Source organism: Thunnus maccoyii, chromosome 19 (genome assembly GCF_910596095.1).
Source record: "Thunnus maccoyii chromosome 19, fThuMac1.1, whole genome shotgun sequence".
In the NCBI taxonomy this organism is placed as follows: Eukaryota; Metazoa; Chordata; class Actinopteri; order Scombriformes; family Scombridae; genus Thunnus; species Thunnus maccoyii.
The window spans coordinates 10,040,981-10,060,919 of NC_056551.1; the positions used below are offsets into that span (position 1 = coordinate 10,040,981).

At 39.4% G+C, this 19,939-nt stretch overlaps 1 protein-coding gene across 1 annotated transcript in view; it reads left to right on the plus strand.

The window, feature by feature from the left end:
• grin3a (glutamate receptor, ionotropic, N-methyl-D-aspartate 3A) overlaps positions 1–19,939 on the plus strand; it is a 54,567-nt gene that overhangs the window by 19,301 nt on the left and 15,327 nt on the right. Inside the window, exons 3-6 of the mRNA XM_042394247.1 lie at positions 13,021–13,690; positions 14,684–15,067; positions 15,823–15,968; positions 19,556–19,671. Of these exons, the coding sequence (XP_042250181.1) occupies positions 13,021–13,690; positions 14,684–15,067; positions 15,823–15,968; positions 19,556–19,671 (1,316 nt within the window). The remainder of the gene's footprint in view (positions 1–13,020; positions 13,691–14,683; positions 15,068–15,822; positions 15,969–19,555; positions 19,672–19,939) is intronic.

Genomic DNA, 19,939 nt, shown 5'->3' on the forward strand with positions numbered 1-19,939 from the left:
ACAGAACTCTAAACTGGTAAAAGGATGGGAGCTAATCAGCCAGATGTGGTGTAAGGTTTGGCTGGGGTGTACAACTGTCTCTGTGGAAATCTTTCTTTTTCAATTCCCAATAGTAAATGATTCTTAGGGAATCTTGCCAATTTGTACAGCTGAGGAAAATTTTAAATGTCTCAAGATTAAGCATATTCTGCCTGTTTAGAATTATTACAGGCTAAATATAAGGACATAAATAATGTATAGATGGAAAATGAAACAAAATAATCTAATAATGTAGAGACTGAACTGATTCCATTATGAAATCAGATGATTAATAATTCTTTATTTCAAATAGAGTTAATCAGTTACCGCTGGCTACTCTTCTTGGCTCTATAGTTGATTTATTCATTATTACTTTCATTCCCATCTCTCTCCACACGCTTTCTCAGGCTTTGATCCAAGAAAGATCAGGAAGGGTCGGGCTATACCGTGGATAAAGTCTTCATCCCAGTGGTCACATCACAGATCTTTTCTTTCTTTTTACCACTGGGTTCCATTTGCTGAGCACTCTAAGAGCTGTACGCTTGGACATTCATTCACTTTGTCCTGTGGGAAAATTCTTTCAAGACACATCACTTAGCATTACAGTGAGGAAAAAGCCCAAAAGGGACACTGGAGTATACGGGACACAGAGCAGCACAGTGATGCCACACTTGGATAGGAACTCTGTGTGCAAAGACTCTTTTCATCTCAATCTTGTCTCCTAGAAATTACAATTATACTGCTAATTTGAAGCCATCAGGGAAAAATTCTCAAGAGAAATATCAAAATCTGTTTTACACAATGAATATAAAACTCTTGTAGGCTGGTTGGAAATATATGATCTCCAGAGGCTGAGCCCAATTGGTGTCTATGAATTCTTTCCTCTAGCACCACTATTTCACCAAAATTTCCACCTGCCCACAAGATACTGTATTATATAATATGCTAAAAGACTGAGGCTAAAGCGGAGTCCAAGGCGAAAAAGAAACATTCTCATCAGTTGATAATCCCTGTAGAAGAAATGGGAATAAAGAAACAGCATTGTTCCTGTGTTGCAGTATAGACTTAGTTATTCTCAGTATTATGGAAAAATGTAACATCAGATATTTCGGTTATTTCATTTTAACATAAACTGCTTAGTTTACATACAGTACTTGGACTAGCAAGATAGAGGTTATACATTCAGGCATTCTTATTATATATTTTCAAATGGTTTGTTTCACTTTTAACATTATAAGACAAAAGGCTTAGTGCTGAGCGCTTTGTTCCAATTGCAAAGCTATGATTGGACAATCGCTATTGGAGTTGCTTAGTGAGCAGTAATTTGCTATACTGCCTTTGTTTCATAGTGATTAATTGTATTCATTAGTCTTTTTCATTCTTAAGTGGATAACTGCTTATACTAAACTTATTTCAAACCCAAAGTGGTGAGTCCAAGTAATCTCCAAATTGCAGTCATCCTATATAATCAGGGGCGGAGCTAGACTCTCAGCACACAGGGGCAGAGCATTCTCAAGGGGCCCTTCTGATAAAGTCATTTTAATATTCAAAACTGTAAAATCGCTGATATATCCTAACTTATCCTATCCTATCCTATCTATAAACACAAATCATCACTTATTGGGCTAAGCAAGCCTATGTTTAAGATACACACATTGAAGCCACTTTGTCAGACAACCTTGTTCTGAAGAACAAAAAAAAAGAAAATAGGTTGCCAGTCGTGTTCAGATGTTTCAGCACCAAGGACAACATGCGGCGCTCTGCATGCATCAATTAACGAACGGTTCAACACCACAGCAGATAGACATCGACAGGCCAGGTGCACTGTCTCAGCACCATGTCTTTCTTACACAGGAATAACATAAACAAAAATTAGACACAGTGGTCTACATTAGGGCATGACGATATCAGATTTTCACAACATGATTATTGTGGCCAAAAGAATTCATGATAACAATATTATCATGATATCTGTAGAAAATAAAATAAAAATGCTATCAGTCAAATCATCTTTAACTTTGTTTATTGTGTGGTTTGCCTCTTTTCTGGCAAATGAATTACACTCAAAATGCAAGTTTAGGGAGGTGGAGAGAGAGTTGGTGACCATAACTGTACATAGTTTGAAAGAAGTTTGAACACACTGAAGTATAAGGTTTTTATTTCCGCCCGAATACTTTTTTTTCCAAACAGATGCCTGCAGATGACCTATAGCTGTGACTTGTTAGCTGGAAAACACAATGGGACCACAGCATGGAGCCTTATCCCTTGTCCAAGTTCACATTTAATAACAATACCACAGAAAATGAATATTTTACACGTTTTTATAAGGGTATGTCTTGGTGTCTTTCAAAAAAAGATCATAAACACAATATAGTGCTTTGTTCCCCTGTTGAAACTAATCTATGTGCGTATAAAAATGTCAAAACAAGTGCTATGGTGGAAAAACAGTCCATATAAAAAGTAAATCACAGCAAAATTTATATTTAATAATTTCTATGTTGTGGCTTTATGAAGAGCAACAAAGCAGCGTATGGTCATTTTTGGAATTTCATTGGCTATTTGAGGCGCCAGTCATCAGCAGAATCTATTCCTATTGGCTTTGTCTTTACACAAAAGATGAGGGGCGGGCACCTCCTTTCAACACAGACTCTCATTGGCTATTGTAGGCTGTGAACAGGACATGGAGGCTCCTACTGGGTCAAGTGATGTTTCAATTAAGGTCAGAGCGCAGCTGCCATTTTGATAGATGTGGGTAATGTTTATCTGCCAGCTAAAAATGATGCAGCAGCCGTTCGTGGATATTTATTAATGTAAGAATGTGTTTTGGACTAAATATTTTCCTGGATTGGATCAACCTCACCTTTGCAAAATTGTAACAAGACCTTTTTTGTTGGAGTTGTATCAATCAGCAGAGTAATATGAGTCTTAATAGGTGAGTAGCGTGAATTTTGTAATTATTTGTTTGTTTGTTGGTGGTCTGACAGGGGCATTGATTGTATCTGCTGTTGTGATTGTATCTTGAAATAGTTTGCACCAATCAAATCACAAGAATCTTAGTTTTCCAAAGATTTGTCACATGAGTATCCACTTAAAGGCCGTCAGAGCGTTAAGGGGTTTTAAGAGGCACTGGATTATTTACACGATATTATCATATGTGTATTATTAACGTGATATCAGTATTTCATTTTTCAAATGCCACGGTCGTCAATACCGGTATATCGCAACACCCCTAGTCTACATCACTATGAGGCCTATTCAAATACAAAGTACAGTCTACAACACCACAGGCAGTGACACAGACAAGTGCTGAGATGTGGTACGCATGGAGTTAAACACATTAATCTAACATTCTGACTGATTTCTAAATAACCAAAATTTAAGTTAATAAAGACTAATTATGGATGTTTCACTCCCCAGTTGTTGTCCCTGTTCAGCCTGCTGTAGTCTAGTGTAGTCCATTTGTGTATTCCACCATCCTCCATAGAACAAAATAATCCGAACAGGTTAACGAACTTTGTATATATCAAAGTCCCTTTTAAAACCCCTTCTCCTTCATGGTGACAAACCTGCCAACCACTTTGTCTTCGTCAATGCTCAACACACAGCAAAGTGAGGTTGGATAGTCTGGTATCCATGCACAAACACAAATAGCTCTTAATGCGCCTCAGATGGCTGAAACTTCGTCCTACGAGTCTCATTCACCGCAAACATAAAAAGACAAAGAAATCTCATATTTTGGCTTAAGTTTTCAGCGAAGTTAGGCATAAACTTTGAATTGCTGCTTCTGCAGACTCCACTTCCTGCTGAGTCAATGAGCAGAAATACAGACAGCACCACTCTGCCATTGCAGCCCACATTGTGGTCGGAGGGGGGATTAAGTTACATCCTCAGTGATGAGAACTACCATAGAGAGTTAAGCTCTACCATTGCCAGTTGGGTCGCGCGTTATTTCCCCAGCAGGGCCTCTACTGAGCATGGGCCCTAGGGCGGTCGCCCATTCTGCCTCCATGGTCACTCCACTTATGTATATAATGTAAAAAGCATAAAGAACATTGATGGGTGTGGTTAACCATCCAACTCATCTTTCAGTCTATTGGTATGTCAACAGGTTCTTCAGAACAAATGTCTAAATATGTTGTTGGTCCTTGCATTCCAGAATGACACACATAGGTAAGGTGACCTGACATCCTGAAAAATTCAGGACAGTCCCAAATAACGAGCAGTTGTACTGAATCCTGAATCCTGTCCTGTTTGTCCCGAAAATTAGACTAAACCCGAGTTTTGATTAGTGTAGCTGCAGGCAGCCACAGAGAAGGAGTGATCTGACATGTGCGTCACGTAGACAGATGTGATTAGGCACCACTCTGATGAAATTAATAAAATAAAATGAGTTTTATGTAACGGATAATGATTTACACACTGTTACATACAACTCAGTCATTGTGTTTCTTTTTCCTAATGACAGACAGTTGACTTCATGAACAAAAATAATACTTTTAATAATAAAAAGCGCAAACAGACCCATTAAATTTTGCAGCTGAGTGCAATTTGCCCTTGTTTTGCGTCTGATTGAGTGAGTGGAGCTGTTTCCAGTGTTTCAGGCTTTCAGGCACATTTCAGCACACACATTGGTCTATAATGAAAACTGCTGAGAGCTCAAAAGCCTCAAATTGCGCATCTTTAATTAGCGGTGATGCACACATACAGAGCTCTCCGCAACACAAACCAACGTGTTTTGCTTCTTTTACTTCTCTAGTATTTCGCATCTATAACATAATCTACTGAAATGTCAGCTATTAATGTGACACAGGCAAGTGTAAAACGTGTTAGATTAATATATGAATCTTACAATAATGTTGTTCAGATGTCACTGAATGTATCTGGGATTTCACAGAAACATCAGTACTGATGTTCTGTTTGTTGCCCACAGCTGGCTGTTTTTCACAGTTGGCTGCAGCATCACACAGCAGTTGAAACAATAAGTGCATCTCAAAACTGAAAAAGAGGCTGTGCGCATTTATCCGCGCGGCACAGCAGCAGAAACTTCATTAACACCGGATCAGTCAGGATCTGACAGTAATTAATGTTCCATATTCTGCTACACATCTACGCAGGTCAGCTGTTACACACAGATTCCGGGTTTATACAGTGGAATCGTGTGTAATGGAGCAGCCCATTACTGTATGGATGAATCCTGAGCTCCATCAGCACTGTCAGAACATTTTTATTTTGAAGTAGCTGAAAGTCCGAGATAAGCCTAAAACCCCATACTAACTTGATTCCCCCCCCCCATGCCTGACTGAAGATTTCCCCCTTGATATCATTCAGTATCAATTCAATATCATTCAGTGCCACACAAGCCTGAAGATTTGAAGAGAGAGAGAGGATTGAGTGAGTGAGTGCGCTTCACTTACCATCAACTCTCTGAAGAAGCTAATCATTTCACTCTAACTGCGTGTGGCTATAGAACTGGTCTTTGCGAATTAGATTGTTTTTCAGTGAGGCTCATTTGCATAGGAAGGAGCTAATTTTGCACCAAACGTATGCATATTACCTCATTTATATACGTGCAAATAGCAAAAGGAGCACAAAGACACTATTTGCTTGGCAGCACAGTTCGGGATGCATTTCACTCTTTGCAGGTGCTTTGTGACTTACACGGTTTCTTTTTGTCTCATTTGCACAGGTTTAGCGGCCACAAAAGCCATGCAATCCTTTTATGAATTCACCCCTGAATGGAATCTACTGGAGACCACGGTCACTGTGGTCATGTGACCAAGCCCACCCCCACCTCCCCTATCCCGTATTTCACCCATTCTCATATCGTCACCCTACACATAGGTGTTTTCTGATCTGACACCCCTATCAGCAGTTATCGGTAGGAGGATATAATTTGTCTGTGCCTTTTAAAACTGTTACAAATCACTATTGAAAAATAAATATGTTTTATGTTGTGACAACACACTTGTCAAGGTTGGTTAGGTTTCTGCACAAAAATGACTTGGTTAGGTTTAGGGAAAGATTGTGGTTTGGGTTAAATAAGAACATTGTTAAGTGCTAAAGTCTGATGCTTTGTTGACTTATCCAATCACCCTGTCCTCCTCCCTATACAGACATTGGGTACATTTCAAGTCTCTTAATTTATGTCTCCTCGCTCCTCGCTCCTCACCTGAACCGGAAGTTGTTCCTGATGTGCCATTTTGACAGGCGTCCCAAGTCTCTGCTGCTCCGAGGAGCAATCAGCAAGGAGCGAGGAAACACGAAAGCAGCCTTCACGGAAGTCGCCCCCTTATTGGATATCAGTTATTGATTGGACGCTGCAGCTGATCAGACTGATCTGATACATCACTGCAGTTTCATACTGAAGTGGAGACAGATTACAGATTAAAATTAAGTGTATCATTCCCAAATTTTATGTTTTATCTGTTTTCTGATTCATCATAGTTAAAAATCTGTTAATTGTCGGTCTGATCAACAAAAGAGCCATAAACAACTTTCTTCATTTATAAGAAATATTTTTTTTCATGATGTTATTACCTCCATTAAACTGTTTCCTGCTGACAGACAGACTCTTCCTGACTTTAATGTTATCCATAATAACAGTTAAACACATCTATATTTTACATAATTTATCGTCATTTCCATTCAGTCACATGTGAGGCTGAAAATTCCTGAGCGTCGGGTTTGAGTTAAATCATTTCCATTTGCCCTGAAACATTTAGCCAAATACATATTTTCCAGTGTTCAGAAGACACCCTGATCATATTCTGGGTTATTGAATGATGAATTCACTATCAGGGTTATCTAAAAATACAGATGCAAAGAATCAATAAATAGTATAAACGCATTCTGCGAGTAGAAGTGGTTCCTGTGCCTCTGAGCAGGACACAGTATAAATGCAGAATGCAGGTTTTTATTTAGGTTTTTGTTAAACAGGTAACAGCCTGCAGAGAGGAAACAGCTCTAGCAGTGATAACTGTAAACCTTTATTAGTATTAGCACAGTGCACATGTGTGCAGACACAAACTCCATCAGAAGTTTCTACAGCTGTTACAGCCGACTGACAGCTGATCCAGCTGTGATCAGCTGTCGCCATCATTAGAAACGGACGTCGCTTCACGTGACGCTTCAGAGGAGAGGACGTCTCATGTCTCTTAAAACAAATTTCCTCGTCTCCTTTCTCCTCGCTTGTTTTCCTTGCGTACTTGCTGAAATGACTGTCATTTTTCTTGGGGGACAGTTTCTGTTATATATATGGGGGTGGTAACTGTTTTTTAAACATTTTGACCTGATGAAGGTCCAGCATGGATTGAAATATGTCCATTTCATTAAATTTGTGGTTCAGGGTCAGTGTTGCTTGTATTAAAGTGTAAAGAGTAACATGGTGTTCCAAATTACCTGTATTTATACAGTGTATAAACCAGTGAGAGGGATTGAGAAGGTTTGCCCACCAGTCTGAAAAGGTGACGGAGGAGAGCTACTAGGTAGGTGGCAAAAGATGTGATAACAAAACAGGGGAAGAGAAAGAAAGAAGAAAGACAGTGGTTCAGGAGAAAGAGATTTTCACATAAGTACTGAAATAAATGCTGTATATAACCCCTGAGGATGCAGATACAAAGATAAACTACAGGGGGCAAAAGTCCTGGATTAACAGATAAGATATAGCCAGGACAAATCTCAGCAGGTTATCTTTACTCATTTCATTTTTTCTCCCACCAGAGACAATCCTTTTTGAAAGATATTGTTTTAAAGTGATGCATGCCCACCAAAGCCAAGTATAGTATCCTTAACATGCCAGCCGGCTGTGCTATAAAGATAGAAAATACTACATAATAAATGCCCCCTCTGAGGGTTGTACTCCCTGAACCGATGTAAGTAACTTTCCTGTTTGCTGCAGGGAAGGATTGGTTTAACAGGGAGAAATGCTCTTGGCAGATGCTTTTATGCTGCTAAAAAGGCAGCTGAGTTTGCTTACTTCTGTATCTTTTGGTATTAAGAACAAGATGTTTTGATACCAACATTAAAACATCTTTAACACTGTTGATGAAATAATATGATAAGAAAATTTAAGTGCATTGCCATCCCTTTTCATTCAGATTGCGGTTTTACTCACTTCACTCTCTGGTATGGCCAGTGATGTGAACACAAACACGACTTTGTGATTATAGCCTACATTATGCTCAAAATCTTTTAGGGGATTCAGGAGGTGCGAACATGGGGCGGACATGACATTGAGTTAGTGTTGGTGTGTAATGGATGTGATTCATCCAGACGTCACTCTTCAGCTTGAAATACCATCAAGTCTCTTCTGCTTAGATGAATCATGTTGCACTGTATAAAAAGTGAAACCATGGTTTTTATGTAGAGCGTAGGAGGTGCTGTAGCAGATGAACAGGAAGCCAATGTCTTGCTTGTCAGTCAGCGACCCTGAAAAGACCTGATGTATCCAAAATGCACCTGTCTAGCCATCAGCTTCCAGGACAAAAGCTTTTTGTCGTTCGAGCTTGAAGCATTCTTTTAACCCTCAATCTACCAACATATTTAACATACAAGGACTACCGACAGGGGTCCTAAAGAATATAATACTATAAGAAACAACCATCATAGCAAAATGTTATCTTCTATGTTAACTTATTTCTTCTCAAAACATTATTAGTTACGTATTTAATTTCATCTGGAAAAAAAAGATTATTATTTTTACTATTTTAGGAAAGTTACAGTTAATTTGCATATTGTGTAAAACAAAAATATTTACTTTTGTCTAATACAAATTGCAGCTTTTATAAGCACAATCTTTCTACAAAGCCTTCAAAATGACTGACAGAGTGTCCCCACCTCCCTGATAGTGTGTGATACTATAAATTAGGATCCATGGCAAACATGAACTCAATAAATAGTTTCATCTATTAAAACTGCATAGGCAGAATTGGGTGCTTTTGACTGGGGACCCCCATTACCCCAATTCATTGGTATTTTTAAAAAGCACTAATTAAAACAGAAACAGAAAACAATGATATGAAATCAGTAGGAACAAATTAATTGACAAAGTCATGAAACACTGGAATGATAGAATAAAGCACCTGTGAGATATGACAAAAAGTGAACCTCTGGGGTCTGCCGGTACCCAACTTAGTAAGGTTAAGGTTAAATCTGAGCAAACCATTGTAAAAGTTACACTTTATTATATATATATATATATGATAGTAAATTGAATATGTGCAGGTTTTGGACTGTTTACCAGACAAAACAAGACATTTAATGATACCACCTCGTGCTCTAATCAAGAAAATAATTGACAGATTAATTGATAATGAAAATAATCATTAGTTGCAGCCCTGAATGTGCCTAGTTGAGTTTAAAGTTTATTTTAAACAGGAAGCATCTCTCAGTTTTGCACACTGGTAGTTGATTTTAAGCAATTAAACTGAATGACTTCAAGATTATAAGTGGTCTCAAACTATATGAGCTATGCTCCAAACCTGAAAAAAAAATCTGGTTGTTTCAGGCATTTTGCTTGCAATTTTATTTTTTCTAATTATGAAAATTTCTACCATGAATTTCAGCTGAACCAAATATTTTGATTTCATTATATGATATACTGCTGAGCTGCTGTAGTGTTAATAGTCAGGAAAAGCGGAATCGTTCAAAACTCAGTTTTATGTAACTCATTGTAAAATAATAATTCATACACAATAGGAAATGACATCCTCATGGCCACCACTGCTTCTTCCAGACTGTGAAGGTAAACATGCATATCCGTGTCCTAGTTTTTAGACCACATCAGAATTCAAAAACATCCTGAGCCATCACAAGCAGAGTAGTCCGGTGGGTGTGTCACTTCAACTGCTGCAAAGTATGGTCTGATTAGAGGAATTCAGTCATCCGTTAATGAGGGGAGCCAATCAATATCAACCTCAGTTGTAATGAGCATCCTTGGACTTTAGATTTTGTGAGTGGAGCAGCAGCAGTCTCACTCCACTCTGTGTTTTCTGTTTACTGCTGCCTGAAAATCCACATGTACACTCATTGCACTTCTCTGCGCAACTTAGACATTTTGTACCCATGTCTGTCGTAGCATGTCATGTTTGTTATACTTGTGGGAGAGAGCAATATTGGAGCATCTTTTGAGTAAAAGAGACAACCAAGAGAGAGCATCTCCCTAAGAAGAGTGTTCCCGCTGCAGGCAAAATTGTGAAACTCAGCACCCCCTATACAGCTCTGCACATCTGACACTGCTTGTATCTTAAGATTTAAACAATGAAACACACCAAATGTTATTGATGTCTTAACTTAACATTAAGTACAAACCAGTACTATATAATATGTGACCTTTTACTAAAATGTGACATTTCACTTCCAACATGCAGCATCCTCTGCACTGTTAGGAATTTCCATGAACATGTCACTTCCACTGTGTGAGGAAAAAGACACAATCCCCAGGTAGCTTAACATCTACAAGCTACGGTGAAGACGCTGACCTTCAGACTGACTAGTTGAGCTGTCAGGTTGGTTTAACGCCTCTTAAAGATGTAGAAAAGTAGACAAGGTTGTGAAAAGGGAAAGTTTACAGCGAGCAAGGTGACATGGAAAAGATATTTCAGAAAAGGTCACATCATTTACTTCATTAACTCCTGAAGGCATATCGGAGAGGTGTGCATCTGCCTGCACAGAATAGATGCCTGCATTCTTTCTTACATCCATCCTTACAACATATCCAGTCCAATGGACATGTGTGTGTTTTTGTGTGTGTGTGTGTGTGGTTGTGAGTGTGTGCATCTGCTCTGGTATCTGACACTCTCAGACAGCCGGTAGCATGGCTCAGTGAGAGAGATGGCGTGATTACTGGACCATGGTCTGTCTTATGCTGTCACACACACACACACACACACACACACACACACACACTCTAGACAGCCACTGAGGCCACCAAGATAATACACCTCTTCGGTGCTGGTGTTACACCATTAAATTGGGATTTTTGTATAAACTAACCAAGAGTAAAATATAATCGTACATTTAAGCTTTTAAATCCCAACTACAGAAATCCTAAAAGTGTCTGGAAAAGGTGATATTCTTAATGGCAAATGAACAAAAAAGCAAGCCAGCAGAAAATGTATTTCATAGCTGAGCATCTTGCAGTTACAGTGACTTGATTGTATGATTTGAATTGTGTTACATGCAGTCTCACTGTCTTTTTTAATAGACTGAGAGATAGAGGAAAAATAAAGAGTTTTTGCTTTCTGTATACTTGAACACATACGCTTAGGGGTACAAGACAAAAGATTAAGACTTCACTTAAAAAGGACTTTACTTTGAAGTAGGTACAGTAGGTGGCATTGATTGAATGCCGTTTAGCAGAGTTTGTCAACCGTTCCATTGGTGGATCAATGGGTCAACAAAATGTGATGCTTTGAGACTGTTTTTCATTCCCTGTATCCTACCAACAGCCAACTTTTCCTTTTTAAAATTCACGATCACAATATTTCAAGAACCCTAACCAAGTAATACTTCTTGTTTAAGACCACAGTTTTCCGTAACTCTAAACAAGTACATTTTTAAACCCAATTAAGCAAGGAATTTGTCTCAACTCAAGGTCCTTTTACTCACTTGTGACTATTTCACACCATCCTCATCAGCAGATTGAGTTTGCTCAATTGCCACAAACCTGCAGAACTGAGTTTCCAAGGTCAAATGTCAACTGTCAATCTCAACACAGATAAGATGTCCGAACAGACAGACAGAAACGTGGAAAGTTCGAACATCAGATGCTAAAGCAAGACATCTGCTGTTGCTTCTGTTTGATGGTATCAACAGTCCTCTCTGTCTCTGTTGGTCACGGAGGTATTATGTAGCTATTATAGCATATACCCTTTTAGCCAACTAAACCTGTGTAGTAGTGTTTTCCGTGAGCTTGCTGTGACTAATCACAAGTACACCATTACTATCTTACATACTAATCATCTACAACTTCTGGACATTTTTGTCCTGCTAGTTTTTTAACAAACAAGAGCGAAGATATCAAGATAAACTTTCCTCAAAACTCATCCTGTGGAGTCTTTGACCATTAGTAGCGCAATGAAGCAGTTTTTTATGAGTAAGCCCCGATCTCTTATCTCATGCATACTTACATGAATGCGCTCTCTCATGCATGTGGGTGAGACAATAAAACTTCCTGCTAATGGTTTTACACTATTCCACTGATCTACACATGGTGGTAACATGCAAAGAGATGCAGCTATAACCACCAATAACAGGGAAGAAAAGGATTTTTTGCAAATAAACATGGATGTTAACACTGCAGGTTTGAAAATGTTCAAGAGGTCAGCTTTGGAAATGTTTTATGAGGAAGGAAATGCATTGATGATATACAATGTGTTTTGGTGAGTAAGACTGCAAGAAAACTCCAGATGACACCTTTACTTTGCTTATGTACATGACACTAATAATAATCATTATCCATATGCATTACATATGGATAATGAGACAGACTTCACTGTGCACTGTCCATGGTACTCAAACATTCCAACCCAGTCTGGCTGAATCCAAATGTTCACCATCCAGTCTACCAGACTGGGCCCTCGCAGACTTTGGTGATTCGACATGTCTGACCAATGCTGATATCTTGACCCTGTAGTGTTTTGGCAGTATACAAGATGTCATGTACCTTACTATATTAACTAACAACAGATGTCAGCATCCATCAACTTTGGAAATATAAATCGAATGGTTTATTTTTGTTTTGTTGTTTAGTGGAGCTGTCAAACTATTGTCCACAGTTTTCACAAGTTATTTCCAGGTACACACTTGCACAGAAGAAAACACCTAAGATGTACTGTGTGTTCTAACTTAAATTACAGAAAGACTATGTGTAAACAGTCTTTTCCAACTGTTCTGCTGTCTTCATTCCTTCCTATCCTTCTTCCACCCCCCTCCTCCCCTGCCTTCCTCCTTCTCCCGCCTTCTGTCATTTCTTTTTCTCCTCTTTCCCTTCATTCCCCTCAGATTTCTATCCAACACAACCTTTGAGGGCCAGAGCGGTTACATATCCAGAGACACTCACAGCCAGAATGTCATCTCAGAAGCCCATCACTACATCTGGTCCCTCCAGCTGGACCCCCTAGGCCAGCCAACCTGGACCCGCCTGGGACGCTGGCGCAGAGGGAAAGTTCTGATGGACCAGAGGGCCTGGCCAAGCCATCAGGGTTCTGGAGCGGGAGGTGACTGGCGCAGATCCGCACGGCTGCACGTGCGGGTGGTGACACTGGTGGAGCACCCATTTGTATTTACCCGTGAGGTGGATGGGGATGGGTTGTGTCCCGCAGGTCAGTTGTGCCTCGACCCGCTCACCAATGAATCATCGGTTTTGCAGGGACTTTTCCAGAACCTTGCAGGACCCAATGGATCTGTTCCCACAGACCTGAAGAAATGTTGTTATGGTTACTGCATTGACCTGCTGGAGAAGCTGGCAGAGGACATGGGATTCACTTTTGACTTGTATATTGTTGGCGACGGAAAGTATGGGGGGTTCAAGAATGGTCGCTGGACGGGATTGGTGGGCGATCTGCTCAGTGGCGCAGCCCATCTGGCAGTAACATCTTTTAGCATTAATTCAGCAAGAAGCCAAGTCATTGACTTCACCTCGCCCTTCTTCTCCACCAGCCTGGGAATTCTGGTCAGTACAGCTCTTTTGCTTGCACTTCTTTTTTTTCTTTCCACTTCTTATATTTCTCACTGCTGTTACTCTTTGTTCCATCCTTCTCCACTCTCTGTCATTGACCTCACCTCAGCTCTCTCCGCTTGGTATGCTGGTGGTCAGTATCAATATGGCAGAGTTTTATTACTGCAAGCCCTACGTTATTGGATTCTAATGCAATTCCCCATATGGGGTTAGACTGATGACTGTACAGCTTTGTGAGGTGACCCTATTACTGCAATTACAATACCTGGTCTCACCAGCGGACAGGCATAGCGGTCGTGGTAATCACTCTGTCCTGTCTTCCTGTTAACATGCCCCTACAGAAAGAGATGTTCTGCTTTATTTACAGTGGCTGTCTCTTCCATTATCTATGAGTTTTCTTTTTCCTGGACTGAACAACAGTGTCACAAACGACACCTTTACCAGTAGATTTGCCATGATAACAGTACATTGTTGGGTTACGAAACAATTTTTTGTCCAAATAGGGTAAACATAGTGAATTTGCAGCTTCCCTTTGTGAACTGGTGTAATTAAATATAGTATTTATTTGTAGTACAGGATGATGGAGAAATTATAACTTCTTCCCATCTTGCGTGGTTCCAATTTATTTCTTTGCATCCCTTCTTGCTTCCATAACTTTTTGTGAGACTCCTGACCCTGTTTGAGTTTCCTCTAGTTCAACATGGTGAAACAGGCCTACATGTAATTTTCATTATTTTCTGAATTTACAGTATGTTGAGAAAATAACCAAACACCTTGACCCAATGCTGAAACAGCATACATAACAGATATATGATATTTTTTTTCCACTGTTGGTGCTTGATTTTCCCAGCCACGTTGGGATAAGACAGTGTAGGTTAACTGTCAGCACCCCATTTTTAAGGCTTTATCTAAATGAGAACAACTTGTAAGACAACTTGAATCTGACAACGACACCACATGTTTTCCAATCCTGTGCCCTCTGCCCAGGTTCGTACTCGCGACACAGCTGCACCCATCGGGGCCTTCATGTGGCCTCTCCACTGGTCCATGTGGCTTGGCATCTTCGTTTCCCTCCATGTCACCGCCATCTTCCTCACCCTTTATGAGTGGCACAGCCCGTTTGGCATGACACCACGTGGACGCAACCGCGACCGAGTGTTCTCCTTCTCCTCAGCGCTCAACGTTTGCTACGCTATTCTCTTTGGGAGAACAGTGGCCATCAAGCCCCCAAAGTGCTGGACAGGTCGCCTGCTGATGAATCTCTGGGCCATCTTCTGTCTGTTCTGTCTGTCCACCTACACTGCTAATCTGGCTGCTGTTATGGTCGGGGAGAAGACCTATGAACAACTGTCAGGGATACATGACCCAAAGGTATAAACGTTAGAGAAGTGAGACACTGCGAATAAATGCAGTTTCTGAGAGCTGAAAAGTAGTTTTAATTTAATTTCATCAAAAGACAACATGCACTTTCCATTTTTCTCTCTATTTTTCAATATTTTATCAGTTCAGAATGAAATAAACACATTTTGATTCTCGGGCACCAAAACTCTTTCATTTAAAAACATGGTTTTGATGTTTGCCAAATTTAAAGTTGATATTGACATGGTTTAATTTGTGTGTTTGTTTAATGCATTTCTGGCACACCACTGTTTAATTTCTGTCTGCCTTTGTGAACATGTTTGTTTAGTCTCTCTTGAGATTATGATATTTAATTTGCTTTTATGTAATTTCTGAAAATGTCTTTGATGTTCGCTTGATAAAACTGAAGACCAGAAGGTCAAGTATTTATTCCCAATTTTAGAAGAGCCCCTCTTGTGAAGAGTGCAGTCTTTTAAACTTTAAGTCGGCAGATATACAGTAGTCTTTAATTAAACCACCTATTGTCAGGGCAAATGGGTTAAGGTAATTATATTTTTCGTCAACTCACCAGCTCTCTGAATCACAAGAGTGCAGGAATATTGAGTGTCAGTATGTTCCTGAAAAGAAAGAAAAGAAAAACTTACAATAATGTCCACTGAAGAAAATGAAAAACGGACTGAAATGTAATATAACCAATCTTAATTAATATTAATGCTTTTTGAAGGCCTTCGGAAGGTAACATCTCTGTTTTTTCTTCTTTCCTGCAGTTGCACCATCCCTCTCAGGGATTTCGATTTGCCACAGTAAGAGAAAGTAGTGCAGAGGACTACGTCAAGAAGAGTTTCCCAGAGATGCACGAGTACATGAGAAGATACAATGTTCCGGCAACACCAGATGGCATACATCATCTCAAGTAATTCAATGTTATATATATAGTCCACACATAGCATGCAGACACACACATAAACATTCAGGTACATGCTCATGCAAACACATATGCTAGTCTTCACTGAACTATGTCCCACTGTCATCTGTCTAATATTCAGTCACCATCAAAGTAGTATCTCTTGCAGCCACCATTGCTTGAAAATCAACTTTTCTCTGGTTACACAAAAAAATAAGGAATGTTAGTTTTGTGTCCAAGGAAAGACAAAATTTGGGGGGAAAAAGGAGAAAAAAATCACATCCCTGCTGCTGTCATTCCCCACTGCAAGCCCGCCTGTTCGCATACAGATCTCACCCTCCTCTTTACCCCGCCATTGCTGTCATCCTAAGCTGCTTCGACATTCCACTGGCATCCCTGTGGAGCATAGCAGAATAAAGTGAGAAAAGGCAGCTGGAATGCAGGCTGTGACTGGGTAGGACACAATTTGAATGGATGAAGCAAGATTTCTTTCCTTTTTTTTTACTGAGCTTGTAAAATGAGCTGGTAAAATGCTGATTAGAGGGTCCAGGGAAAAATGTCATCTTTAGAAAATTACAACTCAGGAACAAGACAGCGCACAAGTGTGCCGCAATCCAACTTTAAACACTAAGTGCTCAGGATTTACTCCCCAGGGGACTACGCATTATTATCAGTTACATATATCATGCCATGTGTGTGTTATCTGAATATAATATTATGCATCTATATTGCACTAACAAGAGCAGCCAAATCATCAAAACTGTTTTTTACCAGAGTGTTTTATCTTAATGAACATGTTTCACCACAGCAAATTGAAACCAGCTACAACTACCAAGTGCAGCTTGCCTGCTATATAATTTCAGCATTGTGAGAGAGTTCACTGCCTAGAGAATTATCAGCCATCAAACTACTGTCTCGCACTGTTTTGGGTTGCTTATTAAAGTGGCAGAAATATTGGAAATGCTGCTCTAATGTTACTTAGTACAATTGTGATGAGTTTCACGTCGCCTGTGCTGTTCAGACCTGCTGAATATAAAACAAAATAATTTATCAAAAAGGATTTTTAACTTGGGTGCTTACAGGTCATATTTCATGATGTGAAGACCTTTCTCTAATCAACCTCTGAGATTCAGCTTTAATGGAACTACTCCATCTCACATCACACTGTGTTAAAGTCCAACAGAAATTAAATTGTCAACAGATTTTTTTGTCATTTACAGCATACATATCTGCTCTGTAAGTCACTTCAGAAACAAAAGGGAGAAATTCATATTTTAAATTCTTGGATTTCATGATTATGCCCCCTATACTTAATTATTACTTATTTAAATACTGTTGCGTCATCTGCTTACGTAGCTGGAGTCTTTATTGCCATGCAGAAAATCACATCTTGAATAAAGCAATAAGGTCTTGTTCAATCATAGGCAGAGCAGACAGTCACACTGAGCCTGATGGCATCCTGCTACATAACACAAGAGCCACAGACTCTGAACAACAACCCACATTAGCTTTCCTACCAAAGTCTCCTTATCTAACTTACAAACATAAGCACAGCTTGTTGAACGAGCCACCAAACATTCACAGGGGGATGTGCCCCGCTAACATCAGTTAGCAGCTAGATGGCGCTAAACAGCATTTTAACATAAATGTCACTTCAGTCCGGATAGATGCTGGTTTGACCAAAATCTCTGTTAGTGGCAAAATGTCTGTCCAAGACTTGTAGCTACTACTGTAGTTTGTTTACTTTGTCTCTGTTCTGGATGGTTTAACACCAGCAGCCTGCCACCTAATGTCAATCAAAGCAGCCTCTGACATGACCCCCCAGCTGGTAACAACAACAATACATTTACTTTAAATAAAGCCACACCACAAAAATGTGTCCTGTCACCAGTGGTGTTTTCCATGTATGTCTTTGAGATGGGTGCAGAAAATGAAGCATTGTGTTTTAAATATGTTGGTTAGTTGATTGGTTGGTGTTAAGGTAGAGTTTTGGTCATAAAATCCATAAAATCAGTATCATGGTGGAGAGACCGAGGACATAACTGCAACCTAATTCAACCTGTAATAATGAACAGCCAGCTTGTGGGTAGGAGATAGTGGGGGATTTTAAACACTGTCCTTGATAACAAGCAAAAAATGTATTGTGTATCTTGAAAATGCCTTTGTTGCATTTGTATCCCAGAAGGCTTAAGCTGTCAGTGAAAACATTTTAGAGTTGGTATGTATAAGCCTCACTGAGAGTGTTGTGTCTTGATATCTCACCTCTGTGTAACAGACTTAGAGTGAAGATATGAGTAAATTGGCAAAAACTGGCAGACAGGCAGTAATTTTACTGGCACATGGCCAGTAAAAGTATTGAAAAACCACAGACAAGACCAGCCTAAGAAGTAAGAGGTTCAGACAAGGCGAGAGGTTGAGAGAAGTTTGTTTAATCATGTATATCCCATTTTCAGTGATTGTGGTAATCTGCCCTCTGAAAGGCTCTATAAAATCCCCATAAGCACAAAGAAAAATAATTCAGTCTCACATGCTTTGTGTTCCTTATCTGCTGCTTATCCATAATCTCTATCAACAGTTCAAATTTTTGCACTTCATATTGACTTGTTAGGTAGTGTGATATCTGTCTATAGTGTTTGACTCTGTCCTTTATCATTATTATCTTCATGAAGCTGAATGTAAACCTTCACATGTTTTTCACCCTACCCATAAAATGAAGTCAAGACATAAAAACGTATAAATCCAAAGCACACCAAAACAGATTGAGAAAAAAAGTAATTTTTCTTTCTCTTCATACTTGCTTGGTGAGGTCAGAGGACTGACATGAGGACAAAAGCAGAGAAAATGAGACTCAGAGTAGCAGACCACGAGTAAGATGACATAGTAAGGTTCATTTAAGTTTATGTTTCAGGTGGTGTTTAAGGTTAAATTTTCATGTGAAATTGAGAGAGTTGCTTGAAAATGTTGTGTATTTCTGGGTTGATTGCTATAGTAAATGTAAAATTGTTGCAACGATGAATTTAGGAGAGTGACTATGGATCAGTCCCAGTCCATCTAACTGTCTGTCTGTCTGTCAGTGTAAGTCAACCATTAAAAAAACATAAAGGCCACTGATCAAACTTTCATAAAACTAACAGGCATCATTCAGGTCAACAATACTGTTTACTTCTCTGAACATCACCTACAGTATCTGAAATGTCATATATTTGATTTTTATATTTTGTGGAAAGATGCAATGATTGATTTTATTCTACAATGCTTATTTGTTATCCTGAAGAGCACTTGCATAATATGTATGCACTAAAATGTTTAATTTGTACAACATGTCGTGTTAGATGAAAGCTGTATAGTACATTGAGGAGTAAAGCTGATCTCACATTTCACAAGTCTCACATCCTCTCAAAGAACCGGTTATTGCACCTTCTTACAGCTGAACAGACAACATCATTTGAAAATCGTCTACAGTTTCTTTTTTGGTAGAGCAACAGGGCAGCAGTTTGTTGTTATCTACAGTGCATGAAGCAAAAGGTGTGACTTCCTTTTACTACATCTGAACTTTCTTTGCTCCTAGAGTATATCTTCTTGCTGTGTGTTTACAGGGCTGACCCTCAGAAACTGGATGCATTCATCATGGACAAAGCTCTGCTGGACTATGAGGTCTCTATAGATGCAGACTGTAAAACTCTAACAGTCGGGAAACCATTTGCTATAGAAGGTAAGAGAAGGAAACTGGAGCTCTATCTTGTCAGTGGATTCAGTCAATTAGGGTAACTGATTTATTGAGAAACTTTTAGTTGACAAGTCAATATTTTGTCATTGTTGGTCTTGCACGGGGAATAAGCTGAAAACAGTAGTCTTATTTCCAGCCTCACAATAGTTTTCACAAATATGTTTTGCTTTTTAATTGTCGTTAGGTTTTCAGAAATCTTTCTGCATGACCGCAGACTGACCGGGAGCATTTTTGGGTCAGCCCTAAATATAAC